Source organism: Dipodascopsis tothii, assembly GCF_038497935.1.
Source record: "Dipodascopsis tothii strain CBS 759.85 unplaced genomic scaffold V1510scaffold_19, whole genome shotgun sequence".
NCBI lineage: Eukaryota > Fungi > Ascomycota > Lipomycetes > Lipomycetales > Lipomycetaceae > Neoaidaea > Neoaidaea tothii.
Genome location: NW_027118003.1, coordinates 166495 through 182150, shown reverse-complemented (window position 1 = coordinate 182150; position 15656 = coordinate 166495). Strand labels below are relative to the sequence as shown.

Sequence of the window (15656 nt, the reverse complement as noted above, 5' to 3'; positions counted from 1 at the left end):
GCAGATCTCGGCCGCGAGTGGATCTGATAACCGTGTCCGGGTAACTAGGGTTGCGGCGGCATGCGATGAGCCGGGCCCGGCGGCGCCGGGCAGCGGCGTTGCCATGGCAACGGGGCGCCGCGCGGGCAGCCGCCGGCGCGCGTTGCCATAGCAACGCGCGCGTTGCCCCGGCAACTGTCGCCCCAGCAACGCGCCGGCGTAAATAAATAGTCCTACCAAGCAGCTCGACCGCATCCCGGCCTCCACCATGTCGCAGCCCGCCCCCGCGCCGACGCGCTCCAAGCTGACGCTCAAGGGCTCCTCCAAGCTCGTGTCGGAGTTTTTTGGTGAGAACCGGGCACGCGAGCGCCGCTGACCGCAGAATACAGCATCAACAGGTAGGCCGCCGGCGGTGCGATCTGACGGCAGCATTCTTTTCCAGCGCGGCATCTACCCCGCCGAGGACTTCCAGGTGGTCAAGAAGTATGGGCTCAACATGCTCGTGACCGTCGACGAGGACGTCAAGGCGTACATGCGCCGGATCATGGGCCAGCTGCACAGTACGTGGCCGGCCGGACGCGCTGACGGCAGAATGGATGAGCGGCAGCAAGATCCAGAAGCTCGTGATTGCGATTGTGTCGCTCGACACGGCCGAGGTGATCGAGCGGTGGCAGTTCGACGTCACGGTGTTCACCAAGGCCCGGGCCGGCAAGGAGAACGCAGTGTAGGTCGTCTGGCGGCGCCGCTGACCGCAGGGCCGAGCCCGACCAGCCGCCGGTCCGCGCCGGCAAGGGCGCCGACAAGACCGCGGACGAGATCCAGACCGAGATCCAGGCGATCATCCGGCAGATCACGGCGTCAGTGTCGTTCCTGCCCGTGCTCGACGGGCGGTACACGTTCAACGTGCTCGTGTACGCCAACGGCGACGCGCAGGTGCCGATGGAGTGGATCGACTCGGACCCGAAGGAGATCCGCAACGCCGAGCAGGTCAAGCTGCGCAGCTTCAGCACCAACTCGCACAAGGTCGACACCATGGTCGCGTACCGGCTCGGCACATGCGAGTAGCCCGGGCGCCCGAACGACACGAATCGGATCGACGATACCCTGCCGCGGCAAGTTTTGTTCCGCTCCACGCGATACCTAGCTCATTTTGCACTACGATCCGGCTCGCCGCACGCCCGTGTGGGTACATATCTATTTACAATGCACTAGTCTTTGGCCAGGAAGCCGTGGAAGGCGTCCTTGGGGATCGTCACCCGGCCGATGGTCTTCATCATCTTCTTGCCCTCCTTTTGGTTCTTGAGCAGCTTCTGCCGGCGCGAGATGTCGGACGCGTGCAGCTTGGCGAGCACGTCCTTGCGGCGCGCGGCCACGGTCTGGCGCGCGACGATCTTGCTGCCGACCGCGGCCTGGATGATGACCTCGTAGAGCTGGCCCTTGAGGAACTGCTTGAACTTCTGCACCCAGAGCTTGCCGCGGCTCTGCACGAGCGACCGATGCATGATCTGCGCCAGCGCGTCGACCGACTGGCCGTTGACGAGCAGCTGCAGCTTGACGATGTCCGCCGGCTGGTACCCGGCGTCCTCGTAGTCGAGCGACGCGTAGCCCTTGGTCGCGCTCTTGAGCTTGCCGAAGAAGTCGTCGATCAGGTGCGCGGTCGGGATGAGGTACTGCAGCAGCACCTGGTTGCCCGTCGTCAGGAACGAGAGGTCGACCTGCGTGCCGCGGTTGGACTCGCACAGCTCGATGATGGCGCCCAGGTACTCGTGCGGAAACGTCATGATCGCCTTGACGAACGGCTCCTGCAGCGACTCGACCTTGGTCTTGACCTGGTCCAGGCTCGGGAAGTCCTCGGGGTTGGTGATGATGGTCTCGTGACCGTCGTTCCAGACGATCTTGTACGGCACCGTCGGCGACGTGATGATCAGCGACGCGCCGTGCTCGTTGCGCAGCCGGTCCTGGAACACGGACGCGTGGAGCGTGCCCAGGAAGCCGATGCGCCAGCCCTGGCCGAGCGCGGTCGACGTCTCGCGCTGGAGCGTCACGCTGCGGTCGTTGAGCACGAGCTGCTTGATGCTGTCGTCGAGCCGCTTGAAGTCCGTGCCCTGCGACGGGAACGCGCCCACGAAGACCATGGCCTGGGGCTCCTCGAAGCCCGGCAGCGCCTCGACCTCGGCGTTGGCGTGCATGACCGTGTCGCCGATCAGGCTCTCCTGGATGTTCTTCATGCCCAGGATCGCGTAGCCGACCTGGCCGGTCTTGAGCACGTCCGACGGCTTGCGGTCGGGGTGCAGGATGCCGACCTCCTTGACCTCGTACTTGAGCCGCGTGTGCGCCGACATGACGCGGTCGCCGCGCCGCAGCGTCCCGTCGACCACGTGCAGCAGCAGGATCACGCCCTGGTACGTGTCGAACCACGAGTCGACGAGCAGGCACCGCAGCGGCCGGTCCGGCCGCCCGACGGGGCTCGGGATGCGCTCGATCACCTCGGGCAGGATCTTGTCGACGTTCAGCCCGGACTTGGCCGACACCGCGACCGCGCCGGCCGGGTCCAGCTCGAACATGGACTCGATCTGCTCCTTGGCGCGCTCGATGTTGGCGTGGCCCAGGTCGATTTTGTTGATCACCGGGATCAGCTCGAGCCCGAGGCTGTATGCAAGAAAGAAGTTGGCCACGGTCTGCGCCTGCACGCCCTGGCTGGCGTCGATCAGGAGCAGCGCGCCGCCACACGACGCGTACGACCGCGAGACCTCGGCGCGGAAGTCGACGTGGCCGGGCGTGTCGACGAGGTGGAGCAGGTAGTCGTGGCCTTTGTAGTGGTAGAGCATCGAGCACGTCTGGGCCTTGACCGTGATGCCGCGCTCGCGCTCGACGTCGAGCCGGTCGAGGAACTGGCCGCGGCTGCCGGGCGGGATCGTGCCGGTGAGCTCGAGCAGCCGGTCGCTCAGCGTGGATTTGCCGTGGTCGACGTGGGCGACGATGGAGAAGTTGCGGTACCGTTCGAGCGGGACGGCGAGGACGCGCTTGATGAGTGCGGCGTCGCGCTCTTCGGCCTGCAGGGCCCGCGTGCGCTCAATTGCGGCGCGCGAGGGCGGCACGGCGACGGGCGGGGGGGCCGAGCTGAAGAGACGCGGCCAGCAGACGGCCGGACACGGCGGGCGCCCGGCGAACGGCACCGGAACGCGCGCGCGGGCGCCGGTGCACGCGGGACGGGGCCACCGGGCCGCCCGGCCGGCGCCGCCGGCGCCCAGGGCTGTCCGGGCGGCGTGCGGACGGATCCACGGTCTCATTGCTTGCCGCGGTTTCGGGATTGCGCGGCGTGTGCGTGGACAGGGGCCTTGCGGCGCTGGCAGGGGCTCGGCAGGCTCGAAACTCGGGCGCTGCGGGCGCGGGCGGGCGCTGTGGCGCGACTGGCTGGGCTCTGTCTGGCAGGCTGGTGCTGGCCGAGAGCTCGGCGCGAGGGCGAATATTTTGCAGAGTTACCCGGGCGGGACACGGCCTACGGGCCCGCCGCCGTCCGCGTAGCGCCCATACCTGGTGTTTACCTCTGCGCACGGCGCCGTAACTGCACAACCCCCGCACGGCCGCGCACTTGTGCCAATTCGCCGGCTCGAGAGTTTTCCAAGCTTCTTCCGCATCCACGACACAGATCCAGCCGCGGCTCTCAGCGGTACAGTACATCTCCTCCAGCGTCATACGCAGCGCGGCATCGAGGCCAGCACCAAGTCAAAATACGGGTCTTTCCGGCCCTCGCAACCAGGCGGAGCGCACAATTTTGGAGGTGCCTTTGCAGTCGACAACACAAGCCGTCTGCAGCGACCAGCGTGCGGACTCCACGGCTGGCACAGAGCAATCTTGGCGGCCAGTGGTGACAACCGGACGGGAGCAGGCGCTGTGCGATAGCCGGCGATACAACCAAGGCGCGGAGTGCTGATCTGCGCGGCCAACGACGATCCAGCCAGCCCGTGTATATGCCAAGATGACGATGGCACAGAGAAAGCTGCAACAGTAAGTGGCCGGCCGGGCGCGGCGCAGGGCTCGGGCGCGGCCGGGCGGGGATGGATGGCCGCCGGGCGGGCCGCGGGGTCCGCCAGAGCACGCTGACCAGGCAGAGAGATCGACCGGGTCTTCAAGCGAGTCTCGGAAGGCGTGGTGGCTTTCGACGCGGTGTACGACAAGGTCCAGCAGGCCACGAACCCGTCGCAGAAGGAGAAGCTCGAGCAGGTACGGGCGCCGGCGAATTGGCTGACGGCAGGACCTCAAGCGCGAGATCAAAAAGCTGCAACGGCTGCGGGACCAGATCAAGACCTGGATGGGCAGCAATGACATCAAGGACAAGAAGGCGCTGAGCGACCAGCGCAAGGTGATCGAGCAGGAGATGGAGCGGTTCAAGGCGTGCGAGAAGGAGATGAAGACCAAGGCGTACTCGAAGGAGGGCCTCACGGCGTCGCTCAAGCTGGATCCGCGCGAGAAGGAGAAGCAGGAGATGTGCCACTTCATCTCGAACATGCTCGAGGACCTCGACCGCCAGATCGAGACGCACGAGGCGCAGGTCGAGGCCCTGCACGCGACCATGAAGCGCGGCAAGAAGGACTCGTCCAAGCTGGAGCGGATAGGCGAGATCGAGGCCTCGATCGAGCGGCACAAGTGGCACCAGGGCAAGCTCGAGGTGATCCTGCGGCTGCTCGAGAACGGCAACCTGGAGACCGAGCAGGTTGCGGGCATCCAGGAGGACATCAAGTACTACGTCGAGTCGAACCAGGACGCCGACTTTGCCGAGGACGACGAGATCTACGACGACCTGAACCTGGACGAGGAGGAGGAGGCCCTCGGCATGAACGAGACCGACTACCTGTCGACGCACGACTCGCAGTCGATAAACGAGGACGCGTCCGAGAAGGACTCGTCGGCGGGCGCGGTGGTGCCGCCGGTGGCGGCGGCGACGACGCCGCCGGCGGCGCCGCCGCCGCCCAAGAAGGCCGAGCCGGGCCGCAAGGCGTCGGCCAAGTCGCCGGCGACGCCGGTGGCGGCGGCCGCGCCGGTAGCCGCGCCGGCGGCGACGCCGGCCAGCATGAAGCCGGCGCCGCCGCCGGCGCGGCCGGCGGGCGAGGGGCTCAAGTACGCGTCTGCGGCTGCGGCCGCGGCCGCGGCCACGCCCGGCCTCGCGCCGCTGCCGCCGCCGCCCGCGTCGCTCGCCGGCGTCAAGTCGACGGCGTCCGACAAGGGCGCGTCGCCGACGTCCGCGACCAAGTCCGGCACGCCGTCCGCCACGGCGTCGCCCACGGTCAGCCACGGCACCATGGCCGCGCACTCGGTCTCGTCGGCCGCCTCGGACGACCACCCACAGACACACCCTCAGCATGCCGGCGACGGCGCCAAGGACGGCGCGGGCTCTGCCGGCCAGGACGCCCAGGACCCGTTCAAGATGAAGGACCTGGAGGCCGAGCTGCCCGCCGCCGACAAGAAGGACAAGGCCCGCGCGTCCGACGTCCCGCTCGCCGACAAGTACCCGCTGCCAGCCGGCCTCCAGGACCTGGCCGCGTGCTTCGACGCTGCCAAGAGCCGGATCGACTCGCCGCCGCCGATCCAGAGCATCAGCAAGCTCCTCGAGAGCTCACTCGTGCACTGCCCCGAGGCCTCGGACGCCGACAAGCCCAAGTACTACCACCCCGTCAGCCCGTTCCCGACGTCGTCGTACTTCCCCCAGGAGCCGCTCGCCATCTTTGACGACCCGCTGCTGTACGAAAAGGTCGACATCGACACGCTCTTCTACGTGTTCTACTACCGCCAGAAGACGTACCAGCAGTACCTGGCCGCCTGGGAGCTCAAGAAACAGAGCTGGCGGTTCCACAAAAAGTTTTTGACCTGGTTCCAGCGCCACGAGGAGCCCAAGATCATCACCGACGACTTTGAGCAAGGCACGTACCGGTACTTTGACTTTGAAGGCACCTGGCAGCAGCGTCGGAAAACCAACTTCGAGTTCGAGTACAAGTATCTCGAGGACGAGATCTAGGCTCTGTGTATATGCATTTGGCTGGCCGTCTATAGATTATGTCTGTGCGGCGGGCGGCGGCCACTGCGTGGCCGCGCCGGCCGCACGGCGGTATGAATACAGTTCAGTCCAGTCAGATCTGCTCGCTCTTTTTCGAGCTGATTTCGATCGTCACCGGGCCGTCGTTGACGAGCGCGACCTGCATCATCGCGCCGAAGACGCCCGTCTGGACCCGGTCCCGACCGAGTCCGGACCCGATCCGCTCGACCGCCAGGTCGTACAAGGACCGCGCGTGGTCGCCTGCGTCAGCCACGCCCTGCGCCACCGTACCTTTGGCCGCGTAGTGGAAGTCCGGTTTCGTGCCCTTGCTCGTCTTGGCCAGCAGCGTGAACTGCGACACTGCCGTCAGCGCGGCTGTGCGCGTACTTACCGCAGAGCACCTCGCCCTTGACCTCGGCCACGTTGCGCTTCCAGTGCGGCGCCTCGGCCTCGGCGCCGGCCGCCTCGGCCTGGAACAGCCGCAGCTTGAGCACCTTGTTGACGATGAAGTCAACGTCGGTTTCTGTGTCGTCGACACAGACGCCGATCAGCACCATCAGCCCATTGCCGATTCTGCGTCAATTGGATCCGCTCAGTACTTACGACGAGACGAGCTTCTTGTCGACCGTGACTGAGGCCGACGTGACCTTCTGGATGACAGCGCGCATGTTGGGAGCTGATCTGCCGTGAGTCGGGTCCGGAGTCTAGTTTTCGAGCTGCAGAACGAATCAAATAACGTTAGTGCGAACATTTAGTTAAGAAAACGGGCGTCTGGTGTAGTTGGTTATCACATTCCCTTAGCATGGGAGAGGTCTCCGGTTCGATTCCGGCGTCGTCCAATTTTTTTTTTGACCCGAACGGGGCTAGATGGCGGCTGTGTGGTGGTAGTACCAGTGATGCGCGCCGCATGTGGTGCGGCTTGATGGTGCCTGTCCTCGGCGCAGTCGTGCTGGACGGCCTCGGGCGCTCGAACCGCAGGTCCTGGAATCGGATGGTCGGGCTCTTGTGCCCGGCTCGTGGTGCTCGGGCTCCAGGTGGCCGATTTCCCGGTGCCCGAGCCTATGGCCACGTTTCTGTTGAAGGCGGCCCAGGATAGAGCCGTCGGGGAAACGCTAGCCTACGATCCTCTCACGGCGGTTTCGCCGCAGGCAAAGGTGTAGACGCGAAGGAAAAAGCGACTACGGGCTATCAGTATCGTAGTAGGCATGAGCCAGTCATTGTATCTACATGTTTATATACAGCGGTCCGCTTTGATGACAGATCACTGGCCGTTGTAGACCGCAGCCCACTCGGCGCGGGTCACGTTCTTCGGGATCTTGGGCGGCAGCACAGGCTGGCCGGCAGCAGGCAGCCGGGCGCGTTGGGCCGGGGCCGGCGCGGGCGTTCGCGGCTTCTCCTTCTTCTCGGGAAAGTACTGCGACGGTTCGGGCGCATACGACGTGGCCGGCAGACTGTCAGGGTTGATCACGACGTTTTCGACCGGCTTGGCCATGCTCGGGGGAAGCGGGATCGAGTCCGCCGAGTAGTGAAACGAGTCCGTGGACGCCTTGGCCGACAGCTTTTTGGGCTCGGTCGGCGTGGCGGTAGGCTCGACCCGGCTAGCTGGCCAACCGGCGGACGTCGGTTTGGTGGGCGACGCCCCGGAGCCGACAGGGCGGCGTTTGGCCGCGTGGCTGGACGACGGTAGGCCGGCCGAGTCGACGCGCTCGGGGTAGAAGCTGGTCTTGATCGGCTGGGGTCGGCGCGCGTCCGGACGCTGATTGACGGGAGCAGCCTTGGCGGGCGTGCGTGGCCGGTCCGGGTCGCCGGTGGTGAGCTGTGCGAACGACTCGACGTAGGACAAGTCCTCGACCGAGGGCTTTCTGCGATCGGCCAGATGGTCGTTGGCGTCTTTGGCGGGCCGTGGAGCGGCCTGGGCCGGCCGGGTGGCCGGGACCATGGACGGGGGGTAAGCCGTGCTCGGCCGCGGGCTGGGTCGGTCGCGGGGGTCGGGTCTGTTGGTGCGCGGGTCGCGGGGGTCGGGGTTGCGCTGGTCTCGTGGGTCGGGTCTGGCGGTGCGCGGGTCGGGCCTGGTACGCGGGTCGACTCGAGGGTCGTGGGGGTCGCGCGGGTCGGGTCTGTCCGCGCGCGGGTCGCGCGGGTCGCGCGAGTCCGCCGCGATCCGCGCGGTCGCCGCGACCCGCGGGTCCACCGCGACCCGTGGGTCCGCCGCGACCCGTGGGTCCGCCGCGACCCGTGGGTCCGCCGCGATCCGCGGCTCCCGCCGTCCCTCTGGCCGTCCCTCTGGCCGGCCCTCCGGCCAGCTGTCGTTCCGCACCGGCCGCCGCAGGTCAGGCATGCTCTTCTTGCGCAGTTCCACCGGCGTCGGCTGGCGACCGTCCGGCCGCCGTCCTGTGTCGCGCGAACTTGGCCGCGCGTGGTCCTCCGCGTAGTAGAACGCTCGGGAATGCAGATACTCGTCGTTCAGCGACACGTTCGGCGACCGGCCCGTGTCGTCGCGGGGCACAAACGTCTCGTAGTGCTCGTACATGCCGTACTGGTGGTGGTCCTGGTCATGCGACGTCTCGGGGACGAGGCTCTGGGGAATGCGCCCTGGCCGCTGAGTCCGCGGGTTCTGTCGAACCGACGGCTCGCGCCTCGGCTGCCGGGCAGGCACGCCCGAGCCGGCCGGGTGGCCAGGGTACTCTTGGCGGTGCGCCTGAGGCCGGCTGCGAGTCTGGGCCTGAGCAAACGCCTTGGCTCGGCCCTCGGGGTAATAGTCGTCTGTGGGCGACAACGGCTCGGCTTCGACCGGCGTCTGCGGGAGCACACGGCCAGGCGAGTGCCGCGGCTGGTACTCGTCCTGGCGCCACGACCGGTCGTAGTCTTGACTGTAGTCTTGGCTGTAGTCCTGGCTATAGTCCTGGTCGTAGTCCTGGTCGTAGTCCTGGTACGGGGAAGGTTCTTGCGAGTATTTGTGGTAGTAGCCCGGCTCCTGGAATGTCTGAGCGCGGTGGCCACGGAAATCCTGCGGCTGCCGGTAGCCGCCCGGCCGGTAGTCGTGCGGCGACTGGTACTCGGCCTGAGAGTCTGGCGCTGGGGAGACGCGTGGCGGAAGAACGGTGGCCGACGGCCCGTAGCCGTTGGTCCGGTACTCGGGGCGATCGCCGAAACGGTCGCCGTACCGGTCGGTCGGCTGGTCGGCCGGCCGGTAGGCGCCCGTCTGGGGCCGATACTCGTCCGGCGGATATCGGCCTGTGGGGGGGCGGTGGTCGGCGTAGTCAGCGTAGTCGGATCGGTAGTCGCCGCGGTAGTCGCCGCGGTATTCTGACCGGTACTCGTGGTTTTCGGCGTCGTAGCCGCGCGGGTCGGGCACACGGCCGCCGTAGGCGTGCTGCACAGCTTGGGCCGGATTCTGGTGGTGGCTGGGGGCGTATTGCTGTCGGGGCGGCCGCTGCGAGGGCACGGGCGACTGGCCGTGCGGCCGCATGTTGGGCGATGGGCCGCCCATTGGCCGCATGTTGGGCGAATGGCCGCCCGAGGTGTTGGGGGAGCCGCCGCCGGGCCGGGCGCCGGCGTGGCCAGCGGCCGGGCCGGCTGTCTGGCCGGGGGCGTGGCTGGCCGGCGCCAGCTGGGTCTGGCCAACATTGGGCATGCTCTGCGAGTGCGGCAGCGCGGCGGCCGGCTTGCGCGCAGCCGAGACAGCGGGCACAGCCGGCGCCGAGGCCGTCGCGGTCGCCGGCGGGCGCTCGTCACGGGGTACGGGCTGCGGTCAGCGCAGCCAATTTGCCACTTACGTCGGGGTAGAAGGTCATTTCCAGGAACACTTCGCCGCAGGTCCTGGGGTCAGCGCCGCCGGATCCGCACGTACCTGTCGTCGGTCTTGATCGGGTACCAGGCGTCGTGGCCCTTGTCGGGCGTGGTCTGCAGCGCCGGCGTCAGCTGGAGCTCGGCCCGGCCGATCACGGCCGGACCGACGGCGGTCTCGTGGAGGACGGTGCAGGTCATGAGCCGGTCGGAGGACTCGAAGATCTCGTAGCGCACCTCCTGGTCCCTGCGGTCAGCGGCGGCAGCCGCGAACGTACCATGTGGGCGCGTCCGGCTCGTCCTTCTCGGGGGCGGTGCGGCGGACGACGCCGTCGACGATGGCCAGGCAGTAGGGATGCGCGCCGGCGGGCAGGGCGAGGTTTCGCTGGGGTCAGCGCGCACGGCGGGAGACGTACCGCCTTGAGCAGGATCACAATGAGCATGCCCAGCCGGCGGCGGGGGCGGCCGTCTGGTCGGTTCATGGTGCGTGGTCCGCCTGGAGAGCGTCAAGCGAAGACGCTGTGGCGGTGTGGCTGCGCAGCGCGTGTAGGATGGCCCCGGCAGGAGTTACCCGGCCTGCGCGCCGCGCCGGGAACGGCTAGCGGCGCGGCGCGGCCGCCGCACAGCGTGCGGCGTACAGCCGCACGCTGTGCGGCTCGCTGCGCCGCGCGCCGTGCGGCGGCGCCCCGCTGCACCCGCCGCGCAGCGCCGCACCCGCCGCGCCGCCCGCCACGCCGCACCCGCCACGCGACTCAGCCCGCTGACTGCGTACGCGTTGCCCACCGGCCGCTTGGCGTACTCCGCGGCCGCGGCCGGAGGGCGGCCATGCGTCTGCCGCCACGCCACGGCTTATCGTTATCGCCATTCCGGACCTACCGGAGAACGCAGGTGCCGGCACCACGTCGCGCGTCTGCGCCGCCCGGCCGCCAGGCCGCCAGGCCGTCGCCAGGCCGCCGCCAATCCCGCCCCCCGTCGCGCCCGCCGCCGCGCCCGGCCCACCAGCACCTTGACGGCCGTTGGTGGGTCGCCGTGACCGCCACTGCCAGCCTATCGCTATCTCGGCAAGTGCCGACTATTCCAGGCGTGTTCGCCGCTAATCAAGCGCTCGTATTACGGCAAAGCCGACCCCCAGAGCTTCTAGCGGCCCCAGCGGGCCGCTCCGCAGCTGCCGTGTACGGCCGCGCGTGCTGCAGGCGCGCGCGCTAGTGACGCACGCCGCCGGGACCGGCGTAGCGCAAGATCGCGTGCATGCGTCCGCCGCGCCGCGTCCGTTAAAGTTTAGCCGGTTCGCTTGTCAGGCCCGTATCGCCGCCGGCTTCGTGTCGCCGCGCCAGCGCCCTTGGCGCACGCAGCAGGCACGGCCGCTATCGTATCGGCCTATCGCGATTGCTAACGTCGTCCGGGGATATCGCGAACAAGCGCAAACCTTGCCGGTCTCGTGCGCCGGGCTTATATAGCCCGGCGGCGCCCTCCTCGGCCCCCAATGGCCGCTTCCACCGAGGACTCCGCGCCGGCCCCGGCGCCGGCAACCGCCCCGGACACCGCGCCGCTGCTCGACAAGGCCGTGGCCGTCCCCGCCGAGCGCGCCGACGACTACTCGGCCCTGCCGCCCAGCGAGGCCAAGATCCTGCGCGCCCAGGTCGCCCAGACCGAGACCTCGGCCTCGTTCCTGTCGCTGTTCCGGTACGCGACCGCGTTCGACAAGGTCCTGCTGCTGATCGGCATGGCCGCCGCGCTCGGCGAGGGCGCCATGCGCCCGCTGATGACGGTACGGCCCCTGTAGGGCGCGCTGACCCAGATCGTCTTTGGCCAGATCACCGACCTCTTCACGCGCTACACGCGCGGCGAGATGATGTACCCCGAGTACTACAACGGCACCGCGGCGTGGAACGGGACGTACGCGCCCGGCGCCGCCCACGCGTGGCCCGAGGCCTCCGCGCTCAACGAGACCTACGCCAACGCCACGCACTACGCGGACTCGTACTTCTCGCTCGAGCCCGTCTCGCCCGACATGTTCCAGCGCGAGGTCGCCCGGCTGGCGCTCTACTTTGTCTACATCGGCATCGCCGACGTCGCGCTGTCGTACCTGGCCACGTACCTCTTCATCGACCGCGGCGAGGTGCTCTCGGCGCGGATCCGCGAGAAGTACCTCGAGTCCACCATGCGCCAGAACATCGGCTACTTTGACAAGCTCGGCACCGGCGAGATCACGTCGCGGATCTCGGCCGACGCCATCCTGATCCAGGAGGGCATCTCCGAGAAGATCGGCTACGTCGTCGCCAACTTCTCCACGCTCATCGTCGGCTTTGTCGTCTCGCTCACGCGCTCGTACAAGCTGGCGCTCATCCTCTTCTCCGCGCTGGTGCTGATCATGGTCTCGTTCGCCGTGGGCGCCCAGAAGACCAAGCAGGCCGTCCGCAAGTCGCTCAACGGCTACTCGGTCGGCGGCAGCCTCGCCGAGGAGGTGCTGGCCAGCATCCGCAACGTGCAGGCGTTCGGCATCCAGGAGTACCTGGCCAAGCAGTACGACTTCCACCTCGAGATCACCGAGTACTGGGGCCTGCGCGCCGGCGTCTCGCTCGGCATCATGATCGGCATCATGTGGTTCGGCGTCTTCGCCGCGGACGCGCTCGCGTTCTGGCAGGGCTCGCGCTTCATCGAGTCCGGCGAGGTCACGACCGGCCGGATCACGACCGTGCTCTTCACGATCACGCACGGCGCGTTCGCCGCGTCGCACATCGCGCCGCACTTCAAGGCGTTCACGGCCGCGACCGCGGCCGCGTCCAAGATCTACGCGACCATCGACCGCGAGTCGGCGATCGACTCCAAGTCGGACGCCGGCCGCACGATCGCGGACCTCAAGGGCGAGATCGAGCTGGACGGCGTCAAGTTCGTGTACCCGTCGCGGCCGTCGGTCACGGTGCTCGAGGACTACTCGCTGACGATCCCGGCCGGCAAGACGGTGGCGCTGGTGGGCGCGTCGGGCTCGGGCAAGTCCACGATCGTGGGCATCATCGAGCGGTTCTACCTGCCCGTCAAGGGCACGGTCAAGCTGGACGGCGTGGACATCACCGAGCTGAACCTGCGCTGGCTGCGCTCGCAGATCTCGCTGGTGTCGCAGGAGCCGACGCTGTTCTCGTGCTCGGTCTTCGACAACGTGGCGCACGGGCTGGTGGGCTCGGCGCTGGCCGACGTGTCGCCGGCCGAGAAGGAGCAGCTCGTGCGCGAGGCGTGCCGCCAGGCGAACGCGCTGGACTTCATCGAGGCGCTGCCGGAGGGCTTCGCCACCGGCGTGGGCGAGCGCGGCTTCCTGCTGTCGGGCGGCCAGAAGCAGCGGATCGCGATCGCGCGCGCGATCGTCTCCAACCCGCGCATCCTGCTGCTCGACGAGGCCACGTCCGCGCTCGACACCAAGAGCGAGGGCGTCGTCCAGGACGCGCTCGACCGCGCGGCCAAGAACCGCACGACGATCGTGATCGCGCACCGGCTGTCGACCATCAAGGACGCCGACCGCATCATCGTCATGAAGAAGGGCCAGATCCTCGAGACGGGCACGCACGCGCAGCTGATCGAGGCCCAGGGCGAGTACTACGAGCTCGTGCAGTCGCAGAAGATCGCCGCGCTCAAGAAGACCGAGCCCACGTTCGACGAGAAGGCCGACGCGGCCGTCGCCGTGGTCGAGGCCGCGCTGGCCGAGTCGCGCAAGTCGGTCGACGAGCCCGCGCTCGAGAAGATCGCGACCGTGGCCGGCGCCGCGGCCGAGCCCGAGAAGCAGTACTCGGTCGTCGAGCTGATCGCGTTCATCGGCGGGCTGACCGCGCCCGAAAACACGTTCATGTTCCTCGGCATCTTCTGCTCGTTCATCCAGGGCATGTCGTACATCGCGCTGGGCGAGTTCTACGGGCGGTGCATCCAGGCGCTGCAGTTTGCGTTCACGGACCGCGACTACATGCACCAGGAGATCTACCGGTACTCGGGCCTGTTCCTGATGCTGGCCGTGGTGCTGTTCGTGGCCGTGTCCAGCGGGCAGTCGCTGTACGCGTACGTGGCGCAGCGGCTGATCCGGCGCATCCGGTTCCAGATGTTCCGCAACATGATGCGCCAGGACATCGAGTTCTTCGACCGCGACGAGAACACGACGGGCGCGCTGACGATGGCGCTGGCCCGGGACGCGCAGTCGATCGACGGGCTGTCGGGCGCGACCTTCGGCCAGATCATGAACTCGCTCGTCAACGTGACGTCGAGCATCATCCTGGCCGTGGTCATCGCGTACAAGCTGGGCCTGGTGTGCGCGGCGTGCGTGCCCATCCTGGTCTCGTCCGGCTTCTTCCGGTTCTACGTGCTCTCCAAGTTCGAGGAGACCGTCAAGAAGTCGCACGAGGCGTCGGCGTCGTACGCGTGCGAGGCCGCGGGCTCGATCCGCACGGTCGCGTCGCTGACGCGCGAGGACGACGTGCTGGCCACCTACCGCGCGACGCTGGCCGAGCAGACGCAGAAGTCGCGGGGGCCGTCGTCGCTGTCGGCGTTCCTGTACGGCCTGGCGCAGGGCATGCAGTACTTCATCACGGCGCTGGCCTTCTGGTGGGGCGGCACGCTGATCCGCGACCGCCAGTACGGCCTGCTCGAGTTCTACGTGGCGTACATGTCGGTCATCTTCGGCGCGCAGGGCGCGGGCATCGTGTTCTCGTACTCGTCCGACATGGGCAAGGCGCGCAACGCGGCGGCCAGCATCAAGCGGCTGTTCGACCGGCAGCCGCAGATCGACGCGTGGTCCACCGCGGGCGACGTGCCGACGGCCGTCGAGGGCAACATCGAGTTCCGCGACGTGTACTTCCGGTACCCGACGCGGCCGCAGGTCTCGGTCCTGAACGGGCTCAACCTGAAGATCCGCCAGGGCCAGTACGTGGCGCTCGTGGGCTCGTCGGGCTGCGGCAAGTCGACCACCATCGGCCTGACCGAGATGTTCTACCGGCCGTACCGCGGCCAGATCCTGCTGGACGGCCACGACATCAACTCGTTCAACATCAGCGCCTACCGCGAGAACATCGCGCTGGTGTCGCAGGAGCCGACCCTGTACGCGGGCACCATCATGGAGAACGTGCGCCTGGGCGCGCTGCACGACCTGTCGGACGACGAGGTCTTTGCGGCGTGCAAGCAGGCCAACATCCACAGCTTCATCATGTCGCTGCCGGACGGCTACGACACGCTGTGCGGCTCCAAGGGCTCGCTGCTGTCGGGCGGCCAGAAGCAGCGCATCGCCATTGCGCGCGCGCTGGTCCGGAACCCGAAGATCCTGCTGCTGGACGAGGCCACGTCCGCGCTGGACTCCGAGTCGGAGAAAATTGTGCAGGCCGCGCTCGACGCGGCCGCGAAGGGCCGCACGACCATTGCGGTGGCGCACCGCCTGAGCACCATCCAGGACGCCGACGTCATCTTTGTGTTTGACGCCGGCAAGATCGTGGAGTCGGGCACTCACCAGGAGCTGCTTGCGCTCGGCGGCAAGTACTTTGAGCTTGTGCAGATGCAGGCGCTGGAGGAGATGCAGTAGTGTAGTTATATAGCATGGGGAATCGATGCATGGCAGGGGAGCCGACCCGCCTGCGGGCCAGGGTACAGCCGCGGGCGCCGCTTCGGCGCCCGCGGGCAAACGTATAGCCGCCTGCAGGGCGCGACTCCGTCGGGGTGGTTGCCCTCCGGGCAAGGGTTCTGCCGCCCGCAGGGCGCACCCTCGACGGAGTCGCCGCCGGAGGCTCGCGGCAGCCTCCGGCGGGGGGGGGGGGGGGGGGGGGGGGGGGGGGGGGGGGGCGGGGGGGGCGCGCCCGGGGGCGCCCCCCCCCGCCGCCCCCCCCCGCGCGCGCGG

General features: G+C 68.3%; 7 protein-coding genes and 1 non-coding gene across 8 annotated transcripts; 4 read left to right on the top strand and 4 right to left on the bottom strand.

Annotated features, from left to right (window-relative positions):
• Nucleotides 1-239: 239 nt before the first annotated feature.
• V1510DRAFT_418552 (DNA-binding protein) lies at nt 240-1255 on the top strand. Its single transcript, XM_066934135.1, has 5 exons — nt 240-326; nt 362-377; nt 409-539; nt 571-703; nt 735-1255. The coding sequence occupies exons 1-5, from the start codon at nt 248-250 to the stop codon at nt 1042-1044; spliced, it is 669 nt and encodes a 222-aa protein (XP_066788416.1). The 5' UTR covers nt 240-247; the 3' UTR covers nt 1045-1255.
• Nucleotides 1083-3183, bottom strand: V1510DRAFT_418550 (GTP-binding protein lepa C-terminus-domain-containing protein). Its single transcript, XM_066934134.1, has one exon. It carries the CDS (start codon nt 2805-2807, stop codon nt 1188-1190), a length of 1620 nt encoding a protein of 539 aa, XP_066788415.1. The 5' UTR covers nt 2808-3183; the 3' UTR covers nt 1083-1187.
• A 289-nt stretch (nt 3184-3472) lies between these two features.
• Nucleotides 3473-6054, top strand: V1510DRAFT_379673 (Not1 N-terminal domain, CCR4-Not complex component-domain-containing protein). The gene is made up of 3 exons (XM_066931623.1): nt 3473-3987; nt 4092-4203; nt 4235-6054. Exons 1-3 carry the CDS (start codon nt 3959-3961, stop codon nt 5990-5992), a joined length of 1899 nt encoding a protein of 632 aa, XP_066788414.1. The 5' UTR covers nt 3473-3958; the 3' UTR covers nt 5993-6054.
• Nucleotides 6055-6075: 21 nt separating this feature from the next.
• Nucleotides 6076-6706, bottom strand: V1510DRAFT_418546 (D-Tyr tRNAtyr deacylase-like domain-containing protein). The gene is made up of 4 exons (XM_066934133.1): nt 6614-6706; nt 6402-6583; nt 6302-6370; nt 6076-6271 (listed from the first exon to the last, which is right to left on the bottom strand). The coding sequence occupies exons 1-4, from the start codon at nt 6676-6678 to the stop codon at nt 6105-6107; spliced, it is 483 nt and encodes a 160-aa protein (XP_066788413.1). The 5' UTR covers nt 6679-6706; the 3' UTR covers nt 6076-6104.
• Nucleotides 6707-6775: 69 nt separating this feature from the next.
• On the top strand, nt 6776-6849 carry V1510DRAFT_t165. The gene has a single exon. It is a non-coding gene; the product is annotated as a tRNA-Ala (tRNA).
• Nucleotides 6850-7193: 344 nt separating this feature from the next.
• On the bottom strand, nt 7194-9572 carry V1510DRAFT_418542 (uncharacterized protein). Its single transcript, XM_066934132.1, has one exon. The coding sequence runs from the start codon at nt 9507-9509 to the stop codon at nt 7272-7274; it is 2238 nt and encodes a 745-aa protein (XP_066788412.1). The 5' UTR covers nt 9510-9572; the 3' UTR covers nt 7194-7271.
• A 164-nt stretch (nt 9573-9736) lies between these two features.
• V1510DRAFT_418538 (C2 domain-containing protein) lies at nt 9737-10307 on the bottom strand. Its single transcript, XM_066934131.1, has 4 exons — nt 10213-10307; nt 10075-10181; nt 9861-10043; nt 9737-9829 (listed from the first exon to the last, which is right to left on the bottom strand). Exons 1-4 carry the CDS (start codon nt 10276-10278, stop codon nt 9742-9744), a joined length of 444 nt encoding a protein of 147 aa, XP_066788411.1. The 5' UTR covers nt 10279-10307; the 3' UTR covers nt 9737-9741.
• Nucleotides 10308-11110: 803 nt separating this feature from the next.
• V1510DRAFT_395831 (P-loop containing nucleoside triphosphate hydrolase protein) lies at nt 11111-15525 on the top strand. The gene is made up of 2 exons (XM_066931872.1): nt 11111-11564; nt 11595-15525. Exons 1-2 carry the CDS (start codon nt 11280-11282, stop codon nt 15342-15344), a joined length of 4035 nt encoding a protein of 1344 aa, XP_066788410.1. The 5' UTR covers nt 11111-11279; the 3' UTR covers nt 15345-15525.
• Nucleotides 15526-15656: the final 131 nt, after the last annotated feature.

Coding starts and splice junctions, on each gene's coding strand:
- V1510DRAFT_418552 (XM_066934135.1), top strand. CDS start 248: ATGTCGCAGCCCGCCCCCGCGCCGACGCGCTCCAAGCTGACGCTCAAG. Junction 540..570: donor GATCATGGGCCAGCTGCACA/GTACGTGGCCGG, acceptor CGCTGACGGCAG/AATGGATGAGCGGCAGCAAG. Junction 704..734: donor GCCGGCAAGGAGAACGCAGT/GTAGGTCGTCTG, acceptor CGCTGACCGCAG/GGCCGAGCCCGACCAGCCGC.
- V1510DRAFT_418550 (XM_066934134.1), bottom strand. CDS start 2,807: ATGCTCTACCACTACAAAGGCCACGACTACCTGCTCCACCTCGTCGAC.
- V1510DRAFT_379673 (XM_066931623.1), top strand. CDS start 3,959: ATGACGATGGCACAGAGAAAGCTGCAACA. Junction 3,988..4,091: donor GCACAGAGAAAGCTGCAACA/GTAAGTGGCCGG, acceptor CTGACCAGGCAG/AGAGATCGACCGGGTCTTCA. Junction 4,204..4,234: donor AGAAGGAGAAGCTCGAGCAG/GTACGGGCGCCG, acceptor GGCTGACGGCAG/GACCTCAAGCGCGAGATCAA.
- V1510DRAFT_418546 (XM_066934133.1), bottom strand. CDS start 6,678: ATGCGCGCTGTCATCCAGAAGGTCACGTCGGCCTCAGTCACGGTCGAC. Junction 6,371..6,401: donor CAAGGGCGAGGTGCTCTGCG/GTAAGTACGCGC, acceptor CGCTGACGGCAG/TGTCGCAGTTCACGCTGCTG. Junction 6,272..6,301: donor CTTCCACTACGCGGCCAAAG/GTACGGTGGCGC, acceptor TGGCTGACGCAG/GCGACCACGCGCGGTCCTTG.
- V1510DRAFT_418542 (XM_066934132.1), bottom strand. CDS start 9,509: ATGCGGCCAATGGGCGGCCCATCGCCCAACATGCGGCCGCACGGCCAG.
- V1510DRAFT_418538 (XM_066934131.1), bottom strand. CDS start 10,278: ATGAACCGACCAGACGGCCGCCCCCGCCGCCGGCTGGGCATGCTCATT. Junction 10,182..10,212: donor TTGTGATCCTGCTCAAGGCG/GTACGTCTCCCG, acceptor CGCTGACCCCAG/CGAAACCTCGCCCTGCCCGC. Junction 10,044..10,074: donor GAGCCGGACGCGCCCACATG/GTACGTTCGCGG, acceptor CGCTGACCGCAG/GGACCAGGAGGTGCGCTACG.
- V1510DRAFT_395831 (XM_066931872.1), top strand. CDS start 11,280: ATGGCCGCTTCCACCGAGGACTCCGCGCCGGCCCCGGCGCCGGCAACC. Junction 11,565..11,594: donor CCATGCGCCCGCTGATGACG/GTACGGCCCCTG, acceptor GCGCTGACCCAG/ATCGTCTTTGGCCAGATCAC.